The 22,419-nt window shown below is 38.6% G+C and overlaps 1 protein-coding gene across 8 annotated transcripts in view; it reads right to left on the bottom strand.

Moving 5' to 3' along the window:
• USP34 (ubiquitin specific peptidase 34) overlaps window positions 1-22,205 on the bottom strand; it is a 253,143-nt gene extending 230,938 nt beyond the window's left edge. For 7 of the 8 annotated variants that reach the window (XM_023619043.2, XM_023619045.2, XM_023619046.2 and 4 more), the window contains exon 1: window positions 21,584-22,205. In XM_023619043.2, the coding sequence (XP_023474811.1) occupies window positions 21,584-21,626 (43 nt within the window). In that variant the 5' untranslated portion in view covers window positions 21,627-22,205. The remainder of the gene's footprint in view (window positions 1-21,583) is intronic. The other variant, XM_070235432.1, reaches the window with a different exon arrangement.
• Window positions 22,206-22,419: the final 214 nt, after the last annotated feature.

The following is a 22,419-nucleotide window of genomic DNA, read 5'->3' as shown; positions in this document are numbered from 1 at the left end:
GAAGGAAATGAAATCACTATCTCAAAGAGGCATCTGAACCCCCATGTTCAATGCAGTATTATTCACAGTAGCTAAGAAATGGAAGCAACCTAACTGTCCACTGATGGATGAATGGATAAAGAAGATGTGGTACATATACAAAACAAAATATTATTCAGTCATAAAGAAAGGAAATCCTACCATTTAGAACAACATGGATGAAACTTGAGGGGATTGCTAATAAGTCAGAGAGAGACAAATACTGTATGATCTCACTTCTAAGTAGAACCTATACAGCTAAACTGATAGAAAAAGAGAATAGAATGATGGCTGCCAGGGGTTGGGGAGGTGGGGCATGCGAGAAACGGGAAAAGGTTGGTCAAAGGGTACAAACTTATAGTTATAAGATCACTAAGTTCCTGGGATTGAATAATGTACAGCATGCTGACAATATGGTGACCATAATTAACAATACTGTACTTAAAAGTTGCTAAGAGAGTTAAGTCTTAAATGCCACCATCAAAAAGAAAAAGATAATTATGTGAGGTGATAGATGTTTTAACTAACCTTATTATGATCATCTTGCAATACATACATGTATCAAATTATCATGTTGTACACCTTGAACTTACACAATGTTATATGTCAATTATATCTCAATAAAGCCAAAGCAAGCACAATAGTAGTTAAAAGGAAGGCACGGTAATGGAAATATTCAATTGCAGTGGTGCTTACACAAGTGTATACAGTTGTCAAAATGAATGGAATCATACACTTAAAATAGATGCAGTTTACTGTAAGTTAAACATCAATAAAGTAGATTTGAAACTTAAAAAAAATTCAACTACAATAGATCTCATCTGAATCCTGATTCAGATTTTAGGAAAAGTTAAATAAAATTCTTTATAATTTAGAGTATGAGGGAAATTAGAGCACTAGATGTTTTATATTAAGGGATTACTGTTAGCAGTATCTTTTCAAATATCACGTCTGCTCAGACAAGGGAAACAAAAGAAAAAATAAACAAACGGGACAACATCAGACTAAAAAGCTTAGGCAAGGCAAAGGAAACCATGAAAAAAATAAAAAGACAACCCGCCAACTGGGAGAAAAATTTGCAAATCATATATCTGACAAGCAGTTAATTTCCAAAATACATAAAGAACTCATACAACTCAACAACAAAAAAAAACCTGCTCAAAAAATAGACAGACGATATGAACAGAGATTTTTCCAGAGAAGATATACAGACGGCCAACAGGCATATGATAAGATGTTCAACATCACTAATTACTAGGGAAATGCAAATCAAAATTACAATGAGATTATCACCTCACACCTGTGAGAATGGCTATAATTACCAAGACAAAAAATAACAAATGTGGGAGAGGATGTGGAGAAAAGGGAACCCTCATACACTGCTGGTGGGAATGCAAACTGGTCCAGTCACTATGGAAAACATAAAATTAAAATAGAAATACCATATGATCCAGCTATCCCACTATTTATCCAAAGAACATGAAATCAACAACTCAAAGAGATTTTTGCATCCCTATGCTTATCGCAGCATTATTCACAGAAGCCAAGACGTGGAAGCAACCCAACTGCTCATCAATGGATGAATGGATAAAGAAGATATGGTACATATATACAATGGAATACCACTCAGCCACAACAAAAGACAAAATCGTGCCATTTGCAACAACATGGATGGACTTTGAGGGTATTACGTTGAGTGAAATAAGCCAGACAAAGACAAACACCGTATGATTTCACTCATATGTGGAAGATAAACACATGGATAAAGAGAACAGATTCGTGGTTACAGAGCAGAAGGGGGTGCGGGGGAAGGACAAAAAGGGTAAATGGACACGTGTATGCTGACAGATAAAAACTAGACTATTGGGGGTAAGCACAATGCAGTCTATACAGAATGTGATATATAATAATGTACACCTGAAATTATACAGTTATAAACTAATATGACCTCAATAATTTTTTCAAAAGAAAGATAATTTAGAAAAAAAGAAATTACTCAAATTTTTTAGCTGTGATGATGATATTATAGTTGGTTTTTTTTCTTTTTCTTTTTCCTTTTGTTGGTGAGGAAGATTGTCCCTGAGCTAACATCTGTGCCAATCTTCCTCTGTTTGGTACATGGGACACTGCCACTGCATGGCTTGATGAGTGGTGTATAGGTCCACACCCAGGATCCAAACCCAGGAACCCTGGGCTGCCGAAGTGGACCACGTGAACTTCACCAAACCCCTGGGTCGGCACCTGTGGTTATGTGTTTTTAAAGTATTTGTCTTTTTAGAGAACTATATTAAAATATATACAGGTAACATATAATACCTGGATTTGCTGCAAAATCATCCAATGGGTAAGAGAAAGGGAATAGGTAGGATACAAGTGAAACAAAATTGTCCATGAGGTGGTAATCGTTGAATGGGTGGCAGGTACATAAATATCATTGCCCATGAACCTTCCCACTTCTGCACATAACTTTCTATGTTTAAGTTTTTCTATAAAAAAGTGTTAAAAAATTACCACACATTCCAACAAACAAGACAACAAACCACATAATCAAAAACAAAGAGGGAAATGTATTGAGAGGGAAATTCATCGCAATACAGACACACCTTAGCAAACAAGAAAAATCCCAAATAGGCAATCTCAAATTACACCTAACTGAATTAGAAAAAGAACAAGAAACAAAGCCCAAAATCAGCAGGAGAGAAATAATAAAAATCAGAGCAGAAATAAGTGCTATTGAAACAAAAAAGGCAGTAGAAAGGATCAATGAAACAAAGAGCTGGTTCTTTCAGAAGATAAATAAGAGTGACAACCCCCTAGCCAGACTTACAAAGAAAAAAGGAGAGAAAGCTCAAATAAACAAAATCAGACATGAAGGAGGAGAAATAACAACAGGCTCCACATAAATACAATGGATTCTAAGAGAATACTATGAAAAACTATACGCCAACAAAATGGGCAATTTAGAGGAAATGGATCAATTCTTAGACTCTTAACAACCTCTCAAATCTGAATCAAGAAGAAATAGAGAATCTGAATAAACCAATCACAAGTAAAGAGACTGAAACAGTAATCAAAAGCATCCCAGAGAATAAAAGCCCAGGTCCAGACAACTTCCCTGGGGAATTCTACCAAACTTTCAGAGAGAATTTAATACCTATCTTTCTCAAGCTACTCCAAAACATTAGGGAGGATGGAGCACATCCTAACACATTCTACAAGGCCAACATCACTCTGACACCAAAGCCTGACAAGGACAGCACAAAAGATGAACACTACAGGCCAATTATCACTGATGAACATAGATGCAAAACTCCTCAAAAAATTTTGGCAACCCAAATCCAGCAATACATCAAAAGGATCATACATCATGATCAACTGGGACACAGGGATAGTTCAACATCCACAACTCAATGTGATACACCACATTAACAAACTGAGGAATAAAAACCACATAATCATCTCAATAAAAGCAGAGAAAGCATTTGAAAAGATGCAACAGCCATTTATGATAAAAACTCTTAATAAAATGGGGATAGAAGGAAATTACCTCAACATAATAAAGGCCATATATGACCCGCAGCCGACATCATACTCAATGGGCAAAAACCCTGAACGCCATCCCTCTGAGAACAGGAACAAGACAAGGATGTCCTCTATCACCACTCTTATTCAACATAGTACTGGAGGTTTTGGCCAGAGTAATTAGGAAAGAGAAAGGAATAAAAGGAATCCAAGCAGGGAGTGAAGAAGTGAAACTCTCAGTTTGTAGACGACGTGATAGAAAAAACCTAAAGAATCCATCGGAAAACTAGTAGAAATAATTAACAACTACAGTACAGTTGCAGGGTACAAAATCAACTTACAAAAATCAGTTGCTTTCCTATATTCCAATAATGAAGTTACAGAAAGAGAACTCAAGAACACAATTTCATTTGCAATCGCAACGAAGAGACTAAAGTACGGGTGCCGGTCCCGGGGCAAAGTGGTTAAGTTCAAGTGCTCCGCTTTGGACGCCTGGGGTTTCGCCGGTTCACAGCCTGGGCCGGGACATGGCACCGCTCATTAGGCCACGCTGAGGCAGTGTCCCACATGCCACAACTAGAAGGACCCACAACTAAAATATGCAACTATGTACTGGGGGGATTTGGTGAGAAAAAGCAGGAAAAGAAAAAAAAGATTGGCAACAGTTGTTAGCTCAGGTGCCACTCTTCAAAAAAAATAAATAAATAAAGTACCTAGGAATAAATTTAACCAAGGAGGTGAAGGACTTATACAATGAAAACTATAAGACATTACTGAAAGAAACTGATAATGACATAACGAGATGGAAAGAGATTACATGCATATGGATAGGAAGAATAACAAACATAGTTAAAATGTCCATACTACCCAAAACAATCTACAGACTCAATGCAACCTCAATCAGAATCCCAATGACATTCTTCATGGAAACAGCAAAGAATCCTAAAATTCATATGGGGCAACCAAAGACCCCAAATTGCTAAGGCAATTCTGAGAAAAAAAGAACAAAGCTGGAGGTATCACAATCCCTGACTTCAAAATGTACTACGAAGCCTTAGCGACCAAAACAGCATGGTACTGGTACAAAAACAGGCACACACATCAATGGAACAGAAGTGAAAGCCCAGAAATAAAACCGCACATCTATGCACAACACAATGGAGAAAACGTAGTGTCTTCAATAAATGGTGTTGGGAAAACTGGACAGCTACATGCAAAAGAATGAAAGTAGACAATTATCTCACGCCATACACAAAAATAAAGTCAAAATGGATCAAAAAGTTGAAGATAAGTCCTGGAACTATAAAACTCCTGGAAGATAATGCACATAGTACTCTCTTTGACAGGGAACTAAAAAGGATCTTTTCAAATACCATGTCTTCTCAGACAAGGGAAACAAAAGAAAAAAGAAACAAGTGGGAGTTCATCAGACTAAAGAGCTTCTGCAAGGCAAAAGAAACTAGAATCAAAACAAACAGACAACCCATCAATTGGGAGAAAATACTTGCAAATCATAGATCTGACAAGGGGTTAATCTCCATAATATATTAGGAACTCACACAACTGAACAACAACAAAAACAAACAGCCCGATCAAAAAATGGGCAGAGGAGATGAACAGACATTTTTCCAGAGAAGATATACAGATGGCCAGTAAACACATGAAAAGATGTTCAACATCACTAATCATCAGGGAAACGCAAATCAAAACTACACTAAGATACCACCCTATGCCTGTTAAAATGCCTATAATCAGTAAGACTAAAAATAACAAATGTTGGAGAGGGTGTGGGGAAAAGGGAACCTTCATACACGGCTGGTGGGAATGCAAACTGGTGCAGCCACTATGGAAAACAGTATGGAGATTCCTCAAAAAACTAAAAATAGAAATACCATATGACCCAGCCATCCCACTACTGAGTATCTACCCAAACAATTTGAAATCAACAATTCAAAATAACATATGCACCCCTATGTTCGTTGCAGCACTATTCACAGTAGCCAAGACATGGAAACAATCCAAGTGCCCACTGACCAATGACTGGATATGATGTGGTAGATATATATACAATGGAATACTACTCAGCCATAAAAGCGACAAATTCATCCCATTTGCAATAACAGGGAAGGACCTGGAGGGAATTATGCTAAGTGAAATAAGCTAGACTGAGAAAGACAAACACCAGATGATTTCACTCGTATGTGTAATATAAAGAAACACATGGACAAAGAAAACAGTTCAGTGGTTACCAGGGGAAAGAGGGTGGGCAGTGGGCACAGGGGTGAAGGGGAACACTTATGTGGTGACAGTCAAGAAATAATGTACAACTGAAATCTCACATTGATGTGAACTATTATGAACTCAATAAAAAAATAAAAAATAAAAGGAAATCAAAAAAAATTTTTAAAAACCAGAGAGAAAAAGAATAAGACAGAAAATCAGATATTAAAGATATCAAACCTAAACTTTACAATATGTTCAAGATATTAGATGTTAAGATAAAGAATTTCAGTAAAGTTCTGAAAACTATTAAAAAAGAATCAAAAACCTTAAAATTAAAATATTACATACAGTTTAAGAGAGGATTAGGGAAAGGAAGAAAGGTCAAAAATAAATATCCAGCCTGAAGTACAGAAGGATGTACTTTTGAAAGACAAAAGGATGGAAAACAAAGGAGAGAGCAAGAGAGACAAGGAAGATAATGAAAAAGTGTAGCATTTATGTAATTGTAGTCCCAAAAGGTGATGAAAGCATGAGGCAGGTCCTACATTTGAAGAGATAATGGCTATGTACTTCCAAAACTAATTTTTAAAAACTCAAACCAGATTCCAGAATGAATCCCAAACAAATACAAAAACAGATGCAGACACACCATAGTAAAACTGCTGAAGACCTAAGACAAAGAGAAAATCTTAAAATCAGATGAAGAAAAAACCTACCTTTAAAGAAACAATAGTAAAACTGATGGTTGACTTCTCAGTAGAAACAATTTAAGCTAAAAAAAGAAAATGGAATGACTTATTCAAAGAAGCAATAGTAACTGCCAATCTGTAATTCAATATCCTATTTCAGTGTCTGCTTGTCTGAAAATGTATTTTATCTTCATTTTAGAAGACAAGCAAATACTGGAAAATTATCATCAACAGTAGAACCACACTAAAGGAAATGCTAAAAGAAAAACGATCCCAGATGAGAACCCAGAGATGCAGTAAAGAATGAAGAGCAAGAGAAAAGGTAAATGTGGGTAAATCAAAATAAGTATTAACTTTGTAAAGTAATGTCTTACAGAGTTTAAAAAATATAAGCAATTAAAATACACTATAACAAAAGTTGTAAAGAAAAACACAGGGGTGGAATAAATGGAATTAAAGTATCCTAAGACCTCGCCACTCAAAGTGTGTTCCAAGGACCAAAAAGCATCAGCATCATCTGGAAACTTCTTAAAACAAAGAATCTCAGGCAAAACTTCAGACTGCTTGAGTTAGAATCTGTATTTTTAAGAAAATCTCCAGGTGATTCTTATGAACATTTAAGTTCCAGAGGCATTATTCTAAGGTCCGGCAAGTCATAAAAGTACCAAAATAAAATCCAGTGTGAGAAATTCACATAATTAAGATTCGGGTGAAGAAGCATGTAAGAAAATGAATACAAGAACAAGACAAAGACTCAGTTTCACTTTTGTTGAATTGGAGGACAAGGAAGGATAAACGGAAATGTCTAGCACTAAGTTAAGGATATTGGACTAATGCCTAGAAAATTGATCAGGGATAGAAATATACTCTGGAAGTCGCCTGAAAGATGATGAAGTCACAGAAGTAGATTGAATCCTTACTTCAATTTCTTCATAAAATACACAGCAGAAGACTAAACCTTGGGTAATATCCACACTTAAAGGATTAGAGTAACAAAACCCTGAGCAAGGAAGGGGAAAATTTTAAGATTATGCAACACAGCAGTTCTCACACTTTTTGTTTTTATGGCTCCTTTACATGCTTAAAAACTGAAGACATCAAAGAGCTTATATTTAGGTGGTTTATATCTATGAATATTTATTGTGTTCTCATCTAAAACTTAGAAATATTTATTTACACACTAGTTTATAAACAATACATTCATTACCTGTTTTTCATTTTTAAAAAAACCAGTGACCTGAGTGGCATTGTTTTAAATTTTTTTGAAAATCTCTTTAGGGCTGGCTTATTAGAAAACGCCTACATTCCCACTAATTACGTCTGCATTCCATCTATCGCCATACATTGTTTTGGTAAAATATATGAGGAAAATCCATCCTTAAAAGATCTGAAGGGCCGGCCCTGGGGCCGAGTGGTCAGGTTTGCACGCTCCACTTTAGCAGCCCGGGGTTTTACTGGTTTGAATCCTGGGTGTTGACCTAGCACCGCTCATCAGGCCATGCTGAGGTGGTGTCCCACACAGCACAACTAGAAGGACCTACAACTAGAATATTCATCTATGTACTGGGGGTGCTTTGGGGAGAAAAAGGAAAAAAAAGAAGATTGACAACAGATGTTAGCTCAGGTACTAGTCTTTAAAAAAAAAAGAAAAACAAGATATGAACATGGAAATAGGAGAAGTATTTTAACTCTTGTCAGATAATTTTGGATGTTCTTCTTTGATATTACACCAAAACTCAATGACTATTAATTTCTTAAGGATAATTTACACTATGAAATCTAAAACCATATCAGTACTCTGTTACATTAAAATCCATCAATCTGGGGTTGGCCCGGTGGTGCAGTGGTTAAGTGCACACGTTCCGCTTTGGCGGCCCAGGGTTCACAGGTTCAGATCCTGGGTGCGGACATGGCACCACTTGGCAAGCCATGCTGTGGCAGGTGTCCCACATATAAAGTAGAGGAAGACGAGCATGGATATCAGCTCAGGGCCAGTCTTCCTCAGCAAAAAGAGGAGGACTGGCAGCAGATGTTAGATCAGGGCTAATCTTCCTCAAAAAAAAAAAAAATCCATCAATCTATCTTGCTCTCGGAATAGATCTTTTGCCCATAAATGATTTTTTAACATCATGCATTGGTGATATGGAAAATACTGGTTCACTAAGTTATGCAGAGCCTTCCAATGCTGACATATTTGATTACACAGTATCAAAAAATAACATCACTAACACTCCCATCAACCTCATCAAAAACCTGTAAGGATTGAGCAGCTGTCAAACTCAGAAGGACAGGTACAAGTTTTCCACAATTGTAATTTTTTCCTGAAAGCTCAGTTTTCTTACTGGAAACCAATGTTGTCAGTTTTCTTTCAAGTGACATGCTTGCTTCCTTCATTCCAGAAAATGCCTGCCACATAACCAAATCTGGCTAATCTTTGAGTCAATCATTCTTTCAAACAAAAATGGTGTTTCATGAAAAAAGCAGCCAATTCAGCTTACAACTCAATCACATGAGTGCACTTCCTTAAGACAACCATCTTACTGCAGCATGCTGGAGAAATGCTTTATACGTACTTCTCATTTCATCATGGAGTATTAAAAAGACATGCCTGCAAGCTTTGAGATTTAATAAAATTTTCATTGCTTCATCAAGGACATCAAGTAAGTTATTTTTAATCAGCAAGTGCTTGGTGGTGAAGATTACATTAACTACTTAGTGCCACTGCCCTATTTCCTGCAATGTGGCCAGCAGTTTTATCCACCATGCCTTTGCACTAACAGTGAAAATATCAACCAAAAGGCAAATAATGTCTTAGCTCTCAGACTCCTTGAAAGACTCTTTGGGAACCCTCAGGGGTACGCAGACACTTTGAGAACCAGTGATGGAGCCAAATGAAGATATAAATTTAATAATAAAGAGATATACAAAATAAAAAGTATCCCAATTGAAAAGAAGGTAGTAAAACTATTTCTATTCACAGATGACATGATCTTGTACAAATCCTAAGAAAATACTAAGGAATCCACTAAAGAAAATTAATAAGTTCAACAAGGTTGCAAGATACAAGATCAATAACCAAAATCAACTCTATTTCTGTACACTAGCAACGAAAAATGAAAAAGTGAAACTTAGAGGGGCCAGCCTGGTGACATAGAGGTTACATTCATGCACTCCACTTTGGCGGCCCAAGGTTCATGCATTCACAGACCTACACAGTGCTCATCAAGCCATGCTGTGGTGGCATCCCACACACAAAATAGAGAAAGACTGGCACAGATGTTAGCTCAGCAACAATCTTCCTCAAGCGAAAAAAGAGGAAGACTGGCAACAGATGTTAGCTCAGGGCCAGTCTCCCTTACTGGGAAAAAAAAAGTGAAACTTAGAAAACAATTCCATTTACAATAGCATCAAAAAGAATAAAATTCTGGGAAACATATTTAATAAGAGTAGGTGCAAAGGGGAGGCAGGATGGCGAAAGGGGTGATTAGGCACATGTGCAGGGTGATGGAGTGTAATTTAGTCTTTGGGTGGTAAACACATTATAATCTACACAGAAATCGAAATACATAACGATGTACACTGAAATTTATATAATATTAGAAACCACTGTTACCACAATTAAAAAAAAGAAGAGGAGGTGCAAAACTTATACTCTGAAAACTATAAAACACTGTAGGATAAAGGTAAAGAAAATCTAAATACTGTAATGCCCCCTGATGTGCAGGGGATACATTCCACAACCCCCAGTGGAAGCCTGAAACTGCAGATAGTAGCAAACCCTATATACATTGTTTTTTCCTACACATACACAACTATGACAAAGTTTAATTTATAAATTAGGCATAGTAAGAAGTTAACAACAATAACTAATAATAAAATAGAACAATTATATAACAATATACTGTAATAAAAGTTACCGTAGATCTTAGCAACATCAGTATATCATTATTTTTCTTTCCTTATTAAGTCAAGAATTTTCTGCTTTTCACTTAAAAGCACCACCTTATGTGCAAAAAGGAAACCATGAACAAAACAGAAAAACAACCCACCAACTGGGAGAAAATATTCACAAATCACTTATCAGACAAGGGGTTGATCTCGAAAATACATAAAGAAGTCATACAACAAAACAACAAAAAAAATTTAAAAATGGGCAGAGGAAATGAACAGACATTTTTCCAAGGAAGACATACAGATGGGCAAAAGACACATGAAAAGATGCTCAACATGACTAATTACTAGGGAAACATAAATCAAAACTACAATGAAATATTATCTTACACTGATCAGAGTCTCTATAATTATGACAAAAAACAACAAATGTTGGAGAGGATGTGGAGAAAAGGGAACGCTCCCACACTGCTAGTGGAAATGCAACTTGTGCAGCCACTATGGAGATCAGTATGGAGATTTCCCAAAAAATTAAAAACAGAAATAGCATACGATCCAGCTATCCCACTACTGGGTATTTATCCAAAGAACTCGAAATCTATGATCCAAAGAGATTCATGTACCCCTATGTTCATCACAACACAATTCACAATAACCAGCATATGGAAATAACCCAAGCGTCCTTCTACAGATGAATGGATAAAGAAGATGTGGGGGCCGGCCCAGTGGCACAGCGGTTAAGTTCGCACATTCCACTTCTCAGAGGCCCAGGGTTTGCCAGTTCAGATCCCAGGTGCGGACATGGCACCACTTGGCAAGTCATGCTGTGGTAGGCATCCCATATATAAAGTAGAGGAAGATGGGCACAGATGTTAGCTCAGGGCCAGTCTTCCTCAGAAAAAAAGAGGAGGACTGGCAGTAGTTAGCTCAGGGCTAATCTTCCTCAAAAAAAAAGAAAAAGATGTGGTATATATAAACTATGGAATACTACTCAGCCATCAAAAGGACAAAATTGTCCCATTTACAACAACATGGATGGATCTGGAGTGTGTGATGTTAAGCAAAATAAGTCAGAAAGACAAATACTGCATGATTCCATTCATATGTGGAAGATAACAAATACATGGATAAAGAGAACAGATTAGTGGTTACCAGAGGGGAAAAGGGTTGGGGGGGTGGGTGAAAGGGACAAAGGGGCACATATGTATGGTGATAGATAAAAATCAGACTACTGGGGTGAGCACGATGAAGTGTATTCAGGAATTGATAAACAATAATGTACCCCAGAAATTACACAATGTTAGAAACCATTATAACCCCAATAAAATTATTTAAAGAAAAAAAGAAAAGCAGCAGCAGCACTTTATGGATTCTCTTTGGCATATCCAAATTGCCAGCATCACTACTCTTGTGCTTTGGGGCCATTATTAAGCAAAATATGAGTTATTTGAACACAAGCACTGCAAGATCACGACAATCAATGCAATAACCAAGACGACTAACAGGCAGGTAGCATACACAGCATAGATACACTAGACAAATGGATGACGCATGTCCTGAGCAGGAAAGAGCAGGATGGCATGAGATTTCATCAGGCTACTCAGAACAGTGCAAAATTTAAAACTTATGAATTGTTTATTTCTGGAATTTTCTATTTAACATTTTTGGGCTGCAATTGACCATGGGTAACCGAAATCTGAAAGCAAAACCCTGGATAAGCAGAGGACTACCGTAGATAGAAAGACATCCTATGTTCATGGATGGGAAGCCTTGACATTGTTAAAATGGTAATACTCTTCAACATCATCTACAGATTTACTACACTCTATCAGAATCCCAAAAGGCTTCTTTGTAGAAATTGACAAGCTGACCCTAAAATTCTTATGGAAACTCAAGGGCCCCAGAATAGCCAAAACACTTTCCAATTTCAAATCTCAGTACAAAGCTACAGTAATCAAGATAGTGTAGGACTGGCAGAAGGACATGTGTACAGATCAATGTAACTGAATTCAGAGTCCAGAAATAAACCTATGTATCTATGGTCAACTGATTTTCAACAAAGGTGCCAAGACCACTCAATGAGGAATGTCATTTCTACAAACAGTGCTAGAACGACTAAATAATCTCATGCAAAAGAATGAAGTTAGACCCTTACCTCACACCATGTCCAAAAACTGACTCAAAATGGGTCAAAGACTTAAATGTAAGAACCAAAACTATAAAACTCTTAGAAGAAAACACAGGGGTAACTCTTCATGCCTTTGCATTCTGGCAATGGATACACCAAAAGCACAAACAACAAAAAATAAATAAATTTCCTTATTAAGTTAGTGATAATTAAACTTTATCAATATTAAAAACTTTTGTGCTTCAAAGGACACTATTGAGAAAATAAAAAGACAACACATAGTATGGGAAAAAATATTTACAAATCATATATCTGATAAGGGACTTCTGCTAGAATATATAAAGTACTCTTACAACTCAAAAAGACAAATAACCCAATAAAAAAATGAGCAAAGGATCTGAATGGACACCTCTCCAAAGAAGATACACAAATGACAAATAAGTACATAAAAAGATGTTCATCATCATTATTCAACAGGGAAATGCCAATCAAAACCACAAGATACTACTTTACACCCAAAAGGACAGCTAGAATAAAACAGTCAAAATAACAAGCGTTGGTGAGGAAGTAGAAAAACTGGAACCCTCATAGACTGCTGAAGGGAATATAAAATGGTGCAACACTTTGGAAAACAGTCTGGCAGTTTCCGAAAAAGTTAAACTGAGTTATCATTTGACCTAGTAATTCCACTTCCAGATATGAGAGAAATGAAAACCAGTCCACAGAAAAACTTTTACACAAACGTTCACAGGGCCCATCCAGCAGCACAGTGGTTAAGTTTGCATGCTCTGCTCCAGCAGCCTGGGGTTCGCCAGTTCAGATCCCGGGTGTGGACCTACCCACTGCTCATCAAGTCATGCTGTGGTGGCGTCCCACAAAGAAGAACTAGAAAAGACTTACAACTAGGATATACAACTAGGTACTAGGGCTTTGGAGAGGGAAAAAAAAGAAAAAAAAAAACAAATGTTCACAGAAGCATTATTCACAATAGCCAAAAGGTAGAAACAACCGACATGTCCATTAACTGATGAATGAACAAACGAAATGTATATCCATACAATGGAATATCATTCAGCCATAAAAACGACAAAATTATGCCATTTGCAACAACACGGGTGGACCTTGAGGGTATCATGTTAAGCAAAATAAGCCAGACAGAGGAAGACAAACACCACATGATTCACTCATATGTGGAAGATAAAACACATGGACAAAGAGAACAGTTTAGTGTTACCCAAGGGGAAGGTGGCTAGGAGGTGAGCACAAGGGATGAAGGGGCACATTTATATACTGACTGACAAGAAATAATGTAAAACTGAAATTTCACAATGTTATAAACTGTTATGACCTCAATAAAGTAAAAATAAAAATAATAATTAATGTAAAAAAATCCATCCTCTTTGAACTCTATCAGGAATAAGGCCAATGAATATATGAAGTGCCGTTTGCTAGTGAGGTTTTGGAAAAAGAAGCTTCCTTGTTCTCATACAGTAGGTTTCAGAAGAGATTCTCTCTCTTTTCCTCTGTATGATATAAATATGTGATTTCCAAACAGTGTGATATAAAGATGGTGCAGTAGCCATTTCTGCTATCATGAGAAGGGCCAAACTGAGGGCAAAAACCAAGGAAGCACAGCAGAGCAAGCCATAAAGAAACGAAGTCTGGATAATGTCATGAATCCAGAAATTAAGAGTAGATCACACCAAAAGATAGCAGACACCGGGGCTGCTTAGTTACAGCTTTAAAAAAATCCTTTTTGTTTCTGCCAAATGGGCTGTTTGGGTATCAAGGGATAGTCAAGAATTTTTTTAAATGGAAGGGAAAAAAAAACAACCTTAACAGAATGAGTTTTTGGTTTCTTTGAAAAAGATCAATGAAGCACCTTTTTATGAAGGCAGGTGGTAAGCAGGACATCACAAAAGCAAGGATTGACAGCATATGAAATATCCAAGAAAACTGAGAAAATAGGAAAAACCACGAAATTCAACCTACCCTTGTCTTCTCTTTCATTACCCACCTAGAGCCATCTTAAGATTTTTCAGATATTTTAACAAATAAGTTTTGGTCCTACTATGTGTGGGCACTGTGAAACTTAGTTAATATAACAGATAGTTGCAATCACAGAACTTAAAGTCTTGTAAAATAAAAAGACATTGAATAATAAAAATAAATACATAATTCTAAACTGTGGTAAGTGTTATAAAGGATAAGAAAGACACTGAGTAAGTAAATAAAAATAAATACATAATTCTAAACTGTGGTAAGTGTTACAAAGGATAAGAAAGGCATTGAATAAGTACATAAAAATAAATACATAATTCTAAACTGTAGTAAGTGCTATGAAGGATAAGAACCAGAAGTACTTTAGACTGGACATTCAAGAAAGGCCTCTGAAAAAATAACATTTAAGTCAAGACTTGAAGGCATAGGAAGGTAATGAGTTCCAAGAATATATAAAGGCTCAGTGGCAGCAAGAATATCACCGAAAGAAGGCTAGGCAAGCAAGGGGATGAGGTTAGCAGTGACTATGTCATGCAAAGCGTCACAAACCATGACAAGCTGTTACACTCCCCCATCCCCAGCAACTATTCCAACCATTTAAAGGCCCAGTTCAATCTTTCATTTTCCTTGAAACCTTGCCTAGTCCACTTTAGCCAGAATTAATATCTCCATAGTTCCTGTAATTTTTTTTTTTTTTGAGGCAGATTAGCCCTGAGCTAACTGCTGCCAATCCTCCTCTTTTTGCTCAGGAAGACTGGTCCTGAGCTAACACCCGTGCCCATCTTCCTCTACTTTGTATGTGGGACGCCTGCCACAGCATAGTGTGCCAAGCGGTGCCATGTCCGCACCTGGGGTCCAAACCGGCAAACCTTGGGCGGCCAAAGCAGAACGTGCGCACTTAACCGCTGCGCTGAGTTAGTAGTGTTCTTACTACTGCTCTTACACTTCCACATTCATCATTGGTTTCTGACCCTTTCTCAATAATCAGAATATGGTTCATAAGTCTGACAGCAAAGTTACCTAGAATAAAAAGTTCCTTCCTATTTTGTGTTATGGTGGTTCAAAACCAGTACATTACTAAATTGCTAATGTACATTGCTAAAACAGCCCAACAGAACTGGAAGTCAAAATAAATACTTTAAGACTATGAAATCTATACACATATGTTCTGATGTTAAAATGATAAATTTACTTTTTTTAAGTTTTATCATATTTCCTGATTTCCTTCCGGATATGCTGTATGGGCTACTCAGCAATCTGACTTCACAGACTATTTCAAGCTGATAACCAGAAAACTACACAAAGACATATAAAAACCCAAATGCCCATCAACAGAGGACTGGTTAAGTTATAGTACAACCAAATAATGGAATACTACATTGACACCATTAAAAATTATAATGTAAGTGCACATTAACATGGAATGGTGCCTATATCTTATTAATAAAAATGGCACAGAGTAATGTGTAATTAGTTTATTTACATAAAACAGTGTGTCTGAGGAAAGAGAAAAGAATGACTTAACAGATGTTTACCAAAACATGAACAATGATTTCTTTGGTAGGCGTGTGTATTTTCTTATTATTTTCTGTCCTATTTGACTTTTTTCTAAAAAAGCAGGTATCCGTTTTAGAACAAGAAACAATAACGCTACTTCCACTCTTTTGAAAAAGACTAAACATCTTGGTAGAGAGTGAAGTTATCAATGACAGGGGTTCTTAACTTTTCTCCTGCCACCAAACACTACAGACGACACTTGCCCAACATGTTCCAAGAACCTAAGCCAGATTATAATGAAGAACTCACAGCTAAAGATTACACCAAATCTCCAACACACGGCAGCTCATCAAGGGGCAATATTACAATCAAAACTCTTTTGGCTGCACATTAACTCAAATGGTACACACAGGGGAGACCTCTCAAAAGGAGCTCTAGTTTCAGTATTGGAAAGCTACTAGGGTATTATCTTCTGCCTCTTTATGGAGCTTCAATGTCAGCCATTTCCACAAATTTGCCCCTATTCTCTTCTGCAGCCTCCTCCACCTGCTCAATGTTTCTGCTCCCTCACATGAGCCTGCAGAAGCACTTACTGTAGCTCAGCTGCTCAGGGCTACTTTAGTCAAACTTCTGACAGGAAAAATGTGATTGATCGACAGCAGTCCCACCCCCATCAGATTAAGAGTCTATCTGGAATCCAATCAGCAATGGCTAGGGAGCAGGTCTTCCAGGGCATGGAAGCAAGATAAATTCTTTAGAAGGGGATATGGCCTGGGCAGGAAGAGAAACTTGTCTTTTACCACAGTAAGGAAAGTGCAAGAGGAGGCCAGGTTTATATTACATCAATTCTGAATTAAGTGAGTAACATAGATTTGGAGACTTTTTAATTTCTACATAATTTGAGAGAAAATAACATTAACAGGTATTAATCACATTAAAAGGCAAAAAGCCCAATTATTTTCCTGGTATATAAAGTCCTAAACAAAATTTAGCAAAATTTCATCCCACAGACCAAATCTCACCACTTATGGAGAGAGAGAACAAATTTTTGCCTTTTTGCATAGTCTATTAATTTAGAACGCAGTTGGTTAGGGTGGATATTTTTTATAAGCATATACCTACTGATTTATGAATAAGATAATAAAAAGCAATATATATGATATAATCTGCAGCTACAGCATACTTCATCCAGAAACTCTCACAACTAAATCACTACTGACTACAGTTCAATGAACACTGATTTACCTAGGCAACCACATTCCTCTTCTACAACAACTTTTCATTCACTAAAATGTTTACTAAGCACCTACTCTCTACAAGGTACTATATTAGGACTGGGAAAAGAATAAAACACAGCCCCTGACTTTAAGGAATTCACCATCCAGCAAAAAGAGGTTAACGTTAATTAAAAAAATAAAAGACAACGGGGCTGGCCCGGTGGCATAGCGATTAAGTTCGCACACTCCACTTCGGTGGCCTGGGGTTCTCAGGTTCAGATCCCAGGCACAGACCCACACACTGCTCATCAAGCCACACTATGGCATTGTCCCACACACAAAACAGAGGAAGATTGGCACAAGCAAGCAAAAAAGAGGAACACTGACAACAGACGTTAGCTCAGGGCCAATCTTCCTTACCAAAAGTAATATATAAGAGGGGCTATTCGTGAAAATATATAAAAATAATTTTTCATTTTTCCAATCAAACAGTATACTCATAATAATGTCTTCTATTTAAATAGAGCCTAAAGTTTATATAGCACAGCCTAACTGTTAAGAGCAAGGGCTTTTAGCCTAACCTGGGATTAAGTCCTGTTCAAATCTTGGCTCCATTGAATAGTCATGTGACTCTAAGCAAGTTATGTAAACTCTAAGCCTTGGTTCTCTTATCTGAAAAGGGTGATAGAGTACCTACCTCAAAGAATTGATAAAGTACCCAACACAACTGCTCAATAAAATATTCTGCTTTAAAAATAAAATGCAAACAGAACTATTCTGCAAATACTGATAGACTATCTTGAGTTCTAGTTCAGGTATGACTACTAACTAAGCAGATGTCAGGTGATCTTTAGCAAACCACTTAGCCTTTCTGAGGTTCAAGTTCTTCTCCTTTAAAACTGAGATACCAATACATGTTCCTGCTTTTCTCAAAGGATAGTCAGGAGGGACAAATAAATTGTCCATTTTAAACATCTGGTAAACTGTATTCACTAAACACAGATACAATAAAATCCACAACATACAAATGGTTTAAAAGGCTGATTTAAATCAAATTTAAAGCCAATTTCACTCTGCTCTCAGAGAAATTTACCTTAGCATGGCAAATAACCAGCTCAACTTACTAGTGAGCTACCTATGGCGATGGCCAAAAGCATAACATCAGGTCTCCAACTTCACATCAACATCCAGAAATGCTTTGGACTTAGTAAATTGGTTCACAAAAGTAGTTATAAAAGCAGCAAATTCACAAACTTAACCGAACAAGCACAGGAATATAAACTTAAAATTATTTCCTAAACTGAATGCAACCCCACAAACTGACAGTAGCAAAATTCACTTGATACATCTCAAGCTTTTAAAATGTCTTCCTTATTAAAAACAAAGCATTGAAAGGAAAATGGAAACTCAAATACATTAGTATTGTTGAGACTGGTTATTCTAACACTAAAGCCAAAAGCTATCTTGAAAAGTAATTTCAAGTTTTAGAATATCTGTCAAAACCATATTAAAAAAGGAGATGAGCAGGTCCTTATTATGGGTTCCTTAGCCTGGTTCCACAGACAGGCTTCACAGGGTCCTTAACCTGCAAGTAAAATTTTGTCTGTATACCTGTATGTTTCCATGGTTTGACTTTACAGCTTCAGATTCTCAGCAGGACTAGAGGTATAACTAGTAATACTAATCCTCTCATCAAAAACTGATGACAAATGGGAGCTATTTACAATCTTTTGTTACCAATTTTTATTTTAACTACATTACATTCTGTCAGATTTTAAAATAAATATTTCATATGAAGTCTTTACCCTTACCAAAAACTCTCTGCATATCAGATATAAAACTATACTATCCACGTCATGTCTACCCTGTCATTTAAAACACAAAATTTTTAAATTATACATTTACTAATATCCTCAGGCATACTTTAAGTCTGATCAGGGTTTGTAAATTTCACAAGCAATAAGAATTATTTTTTTTAAATACCAAAAACCTATCTTTTTCAACATCAACTTGAAACACACCACCCAAAAATGCACATAATTTACTACTTCTCTTGGTTAAACTGTTATGGGGAGTTATACTGAGCAAGGAATTCTGAGCACATCATTTTGAGACTTTAACTCAATTTCTAATCAAGGATGGATTGTTGCTCATCTTTGCACAACCTACGGGGGAAAAAGGACAGACTTAGATAATTATTGTGAGCAAGATTACAAGAAAGACATATAACCTACTTCATTCAATTCAACAAGTTTTATCAAGTTCCAACCACCATGCTCCCACCCAGTCACGGATAAATGTTACCGTAATGAGATACAGTAATACCCCCTGCTCTCAGGGAACTTAAGCATTTTATGTTTGGGATACAGGAACTACACAAAGGAAAAATGAAAACAATTTCAAAACTACAGGGAAAAAAGATAACTTGTAACAGCTTGATATAACCTACAAATAAAATTGCTGAAGTAACTTTTTTTTTTTTTTAAAAAAAAAAAGGGGAAGCCTAATTGTGAGAGTAGTGTTTAGGAGGCAAATTTTTAAACTGAGCCTTAAAGGAAATATTAAGAGATTGTCTTAAGTATTTTTAGAGACCATGGGCTTATACACAAATAGAAAATCTTTCTTACGTTTATTAAAAGAGGTTTCTTAGATGGTCTGCATGGCCAGATTCTGCGAACCTAGTTCAACTAACTGTATTTACTTAAAGGCAATAAAAGCTAAATTCTACTTCAATTCTCCACATTTCTAACTTGCCATAAATCCACTGCACTTTTGAGTGCTTCTAGACAAATTTCTAGAGGTTTCCCAAATAACGTTCAATAGGACCTTTCACCATGTCTCTTTTCAAAAGATGATAAAGATCAACAAACTTTAGTTCCTTCAGACACTATGTTTAAAATTAACTTCCCTAATTAAATTTAAAATAATTTTTAAAACACAAAGTTACTAAAAGCAGTTTTTCATAATATATATTAGGTAGGAAAGCTATTCATTTTCCAATTTCAGAATAATAAAGCCATAAACACACAACTTACATCTGAAATTAAAATATAGTTCACTGAAATAAGTACTAAGGACTTATGCTTATCCTCACATCATAAACCACTTGCACCGAGAATGGAAGTATCTAAAAATAAACACAAATAACCTAAAAATTGTAAGAAAACTTAAAATGACAAATATTGGAAAGTATAGTTTGAATATGTGCAAAATCCTACTTCCACCTGTCAGGAAGAAAATGCACAGATGAAAGTAAACCAGAATCCTTCCACTTTTACTGCTGCCTTTGGTCACTAAAGTGAAATTCAAACACATAAATAATAAAGTAAAATTCAAACACAAATAAGATCACACATTCTATAAATCAATTGTTTTAAACAATCATACTAGAAAATAGGTAGTTTGGAAGTCTTTTGAAGTGTCACACACACAACACAAATGCAAAACCCACATAAGCTTTTCATAAATGAGCATTCTCTCAACAATCAAGTTTTTGCAAATTAATCTTTTATCTAATTCACCTCGTCCAACTAGGCCTTTGGGGCCAGAAGTAGTTAACTTGCATACATCCTGTTTCTTTAAGCTAAAATACCATCTTACGAAGGTCAGGAGTAACAAATTAAAACAATCTGGCTAGAAAAGATCAACGTACGCTCTTTAATAACCAAAAGTACAAGCAGTAAGGCCTTTCATTCTAGGAAACGGGCCACGACTATCCTGGGATGGTATCTGTAGTGCAGTGCTCTCCTTAATGTAACAGAATTTACCATTAAAACGACGAATAGTACACCAAAAAGAAACATCATTAACTAATCTAACGAAAAAAATAGGTATGAAGGTTCCAATCATCACTATCACAGTTCATTTTCAGCTATTTAAGGGCTGGCAGAAGGATTTAATACGCCCACACACCCCCAAGGGAGGGGAAAACCACCAACCTCCTCCCAGGGAGTTTAATGAAAATGAGCAGGTAAGAGAGGCCTCGGCCGCACGCCGAAAATCAAAGAGGGCGGCCGGAGCGTCGAAGGGTTCGGACTGCGGACGAGAGCCTCGTCCTCGGACCCCACCTCCCTCACCTTCCCGGCAGGGCGAAGGAGGCGAAGGCTCATTAGTGCCTTCGTTAATTGACACCTGTAATGAGGAAACTTTCCGAGAGCTGAGCCCGCCCAGGCCCGGCCTGGCCGGAGCTCCGCTGCGGCCGCCTCTCGGGCGCCCAGGTAACTGGGCCGGGCTGGGCCTGAGGCGCCGAGCCGGCCGCGCCACCGCGCACCTTCCCGGGGCGCTAGGCCCGCACGCCGCCCGGCTCGGCCGTCGCCTCCCGCAGGCCGCGGCAGCCCGGGAGCGGCGCGGGTCCCCCAAACCGTGCACCCCGACAGGCCGCCGCCGCGGCTACTTACTTTCATTTAACACCTCCACCAGGTCTGCGCAGTTCTCGCACATCGTTCGGCCGCCGCCCCCCCCTCCCCCGCTTCGGATCGCACTGACTGATCCCGACCGGCGGGGGGGAGGGGAGAGAGGCAAAGGAGGGGGCCGGCCGGCCGGCGGGGCGGGGAGGCGACGAGGGCGGGCGGCGGCGGGGACGGGGCGGGGAGCAGAATGGGGGAGGGGGCCGGCGGTCCCCGGAGCGGGCGGGGGAGAAGAGGGGGGCGAGGGGAGGTGCGCAGGCCGGAGGGGCGCGGAGGCGCCGGCGGCGGGGAAGGGGGGGAAGGACGGGGGGAGGGGAGAGGGAGGGAGGGGGCGGGTGGGGAGAGAAGCAGCAGAGTCACTTCACCGACCAGACGCCGCGGCCACCGCCGACGCCGCCGCCATTTTAATAGAGCGTTCGGGCTGCGCTCGGCTCTTTCCGCCCGGGCGAAGGACCCGACGAGGAGCGCCTCGCGCTCTCATTCCTCCGCCTCCCGCCCTCTCCTGCCTCCCGCCCTCCCACCTCTCCCTCCGCACACACGCCGCACGCTCCACACCCCGCCGCGGCCGGCTCGCCGCCCTCCCTTTCCTCTTCCGTCCGGCCTCCCCGCCCTCGGTCCACCCCCTCCGCGCGCTCGCCCACCCCGCCCAGCCCGGATCTCTGTCAGCGGCCGGAAGGGAAACGCGAAGCCAGCGCGGCCGCGGGGGGAGTCCGGGTGAGTAGGGGAAGATGGCGGAGGCGGCGAGCGGGTCGCGGTTGCGCGACGTCGCCCACTGCGGCCCACTCCGCAGGCTCCAAGGCCCAGCGAGCGCCGGGTCGCTCGCGCCG

Source organism: Equus caballus, chromosome 15 (assembly GCF_041296265.1).
Source record: "Equus caballus isolate H_3958 breed thoroughbred chromosome 15, TB-T2T, whole genome shotgun sequence".
Classification (NCBI taxonomy): Eukaryota; Metazoa; Chordata; class Mammalia; order Perissodactyla; family Equidae; genus Equus; species Equus caballus.
The sequence above is the reverse complement of the archived record's forward strand: the minus strand, read 5'-3'. Positions and strand labels throughout refer to the sequence as shown.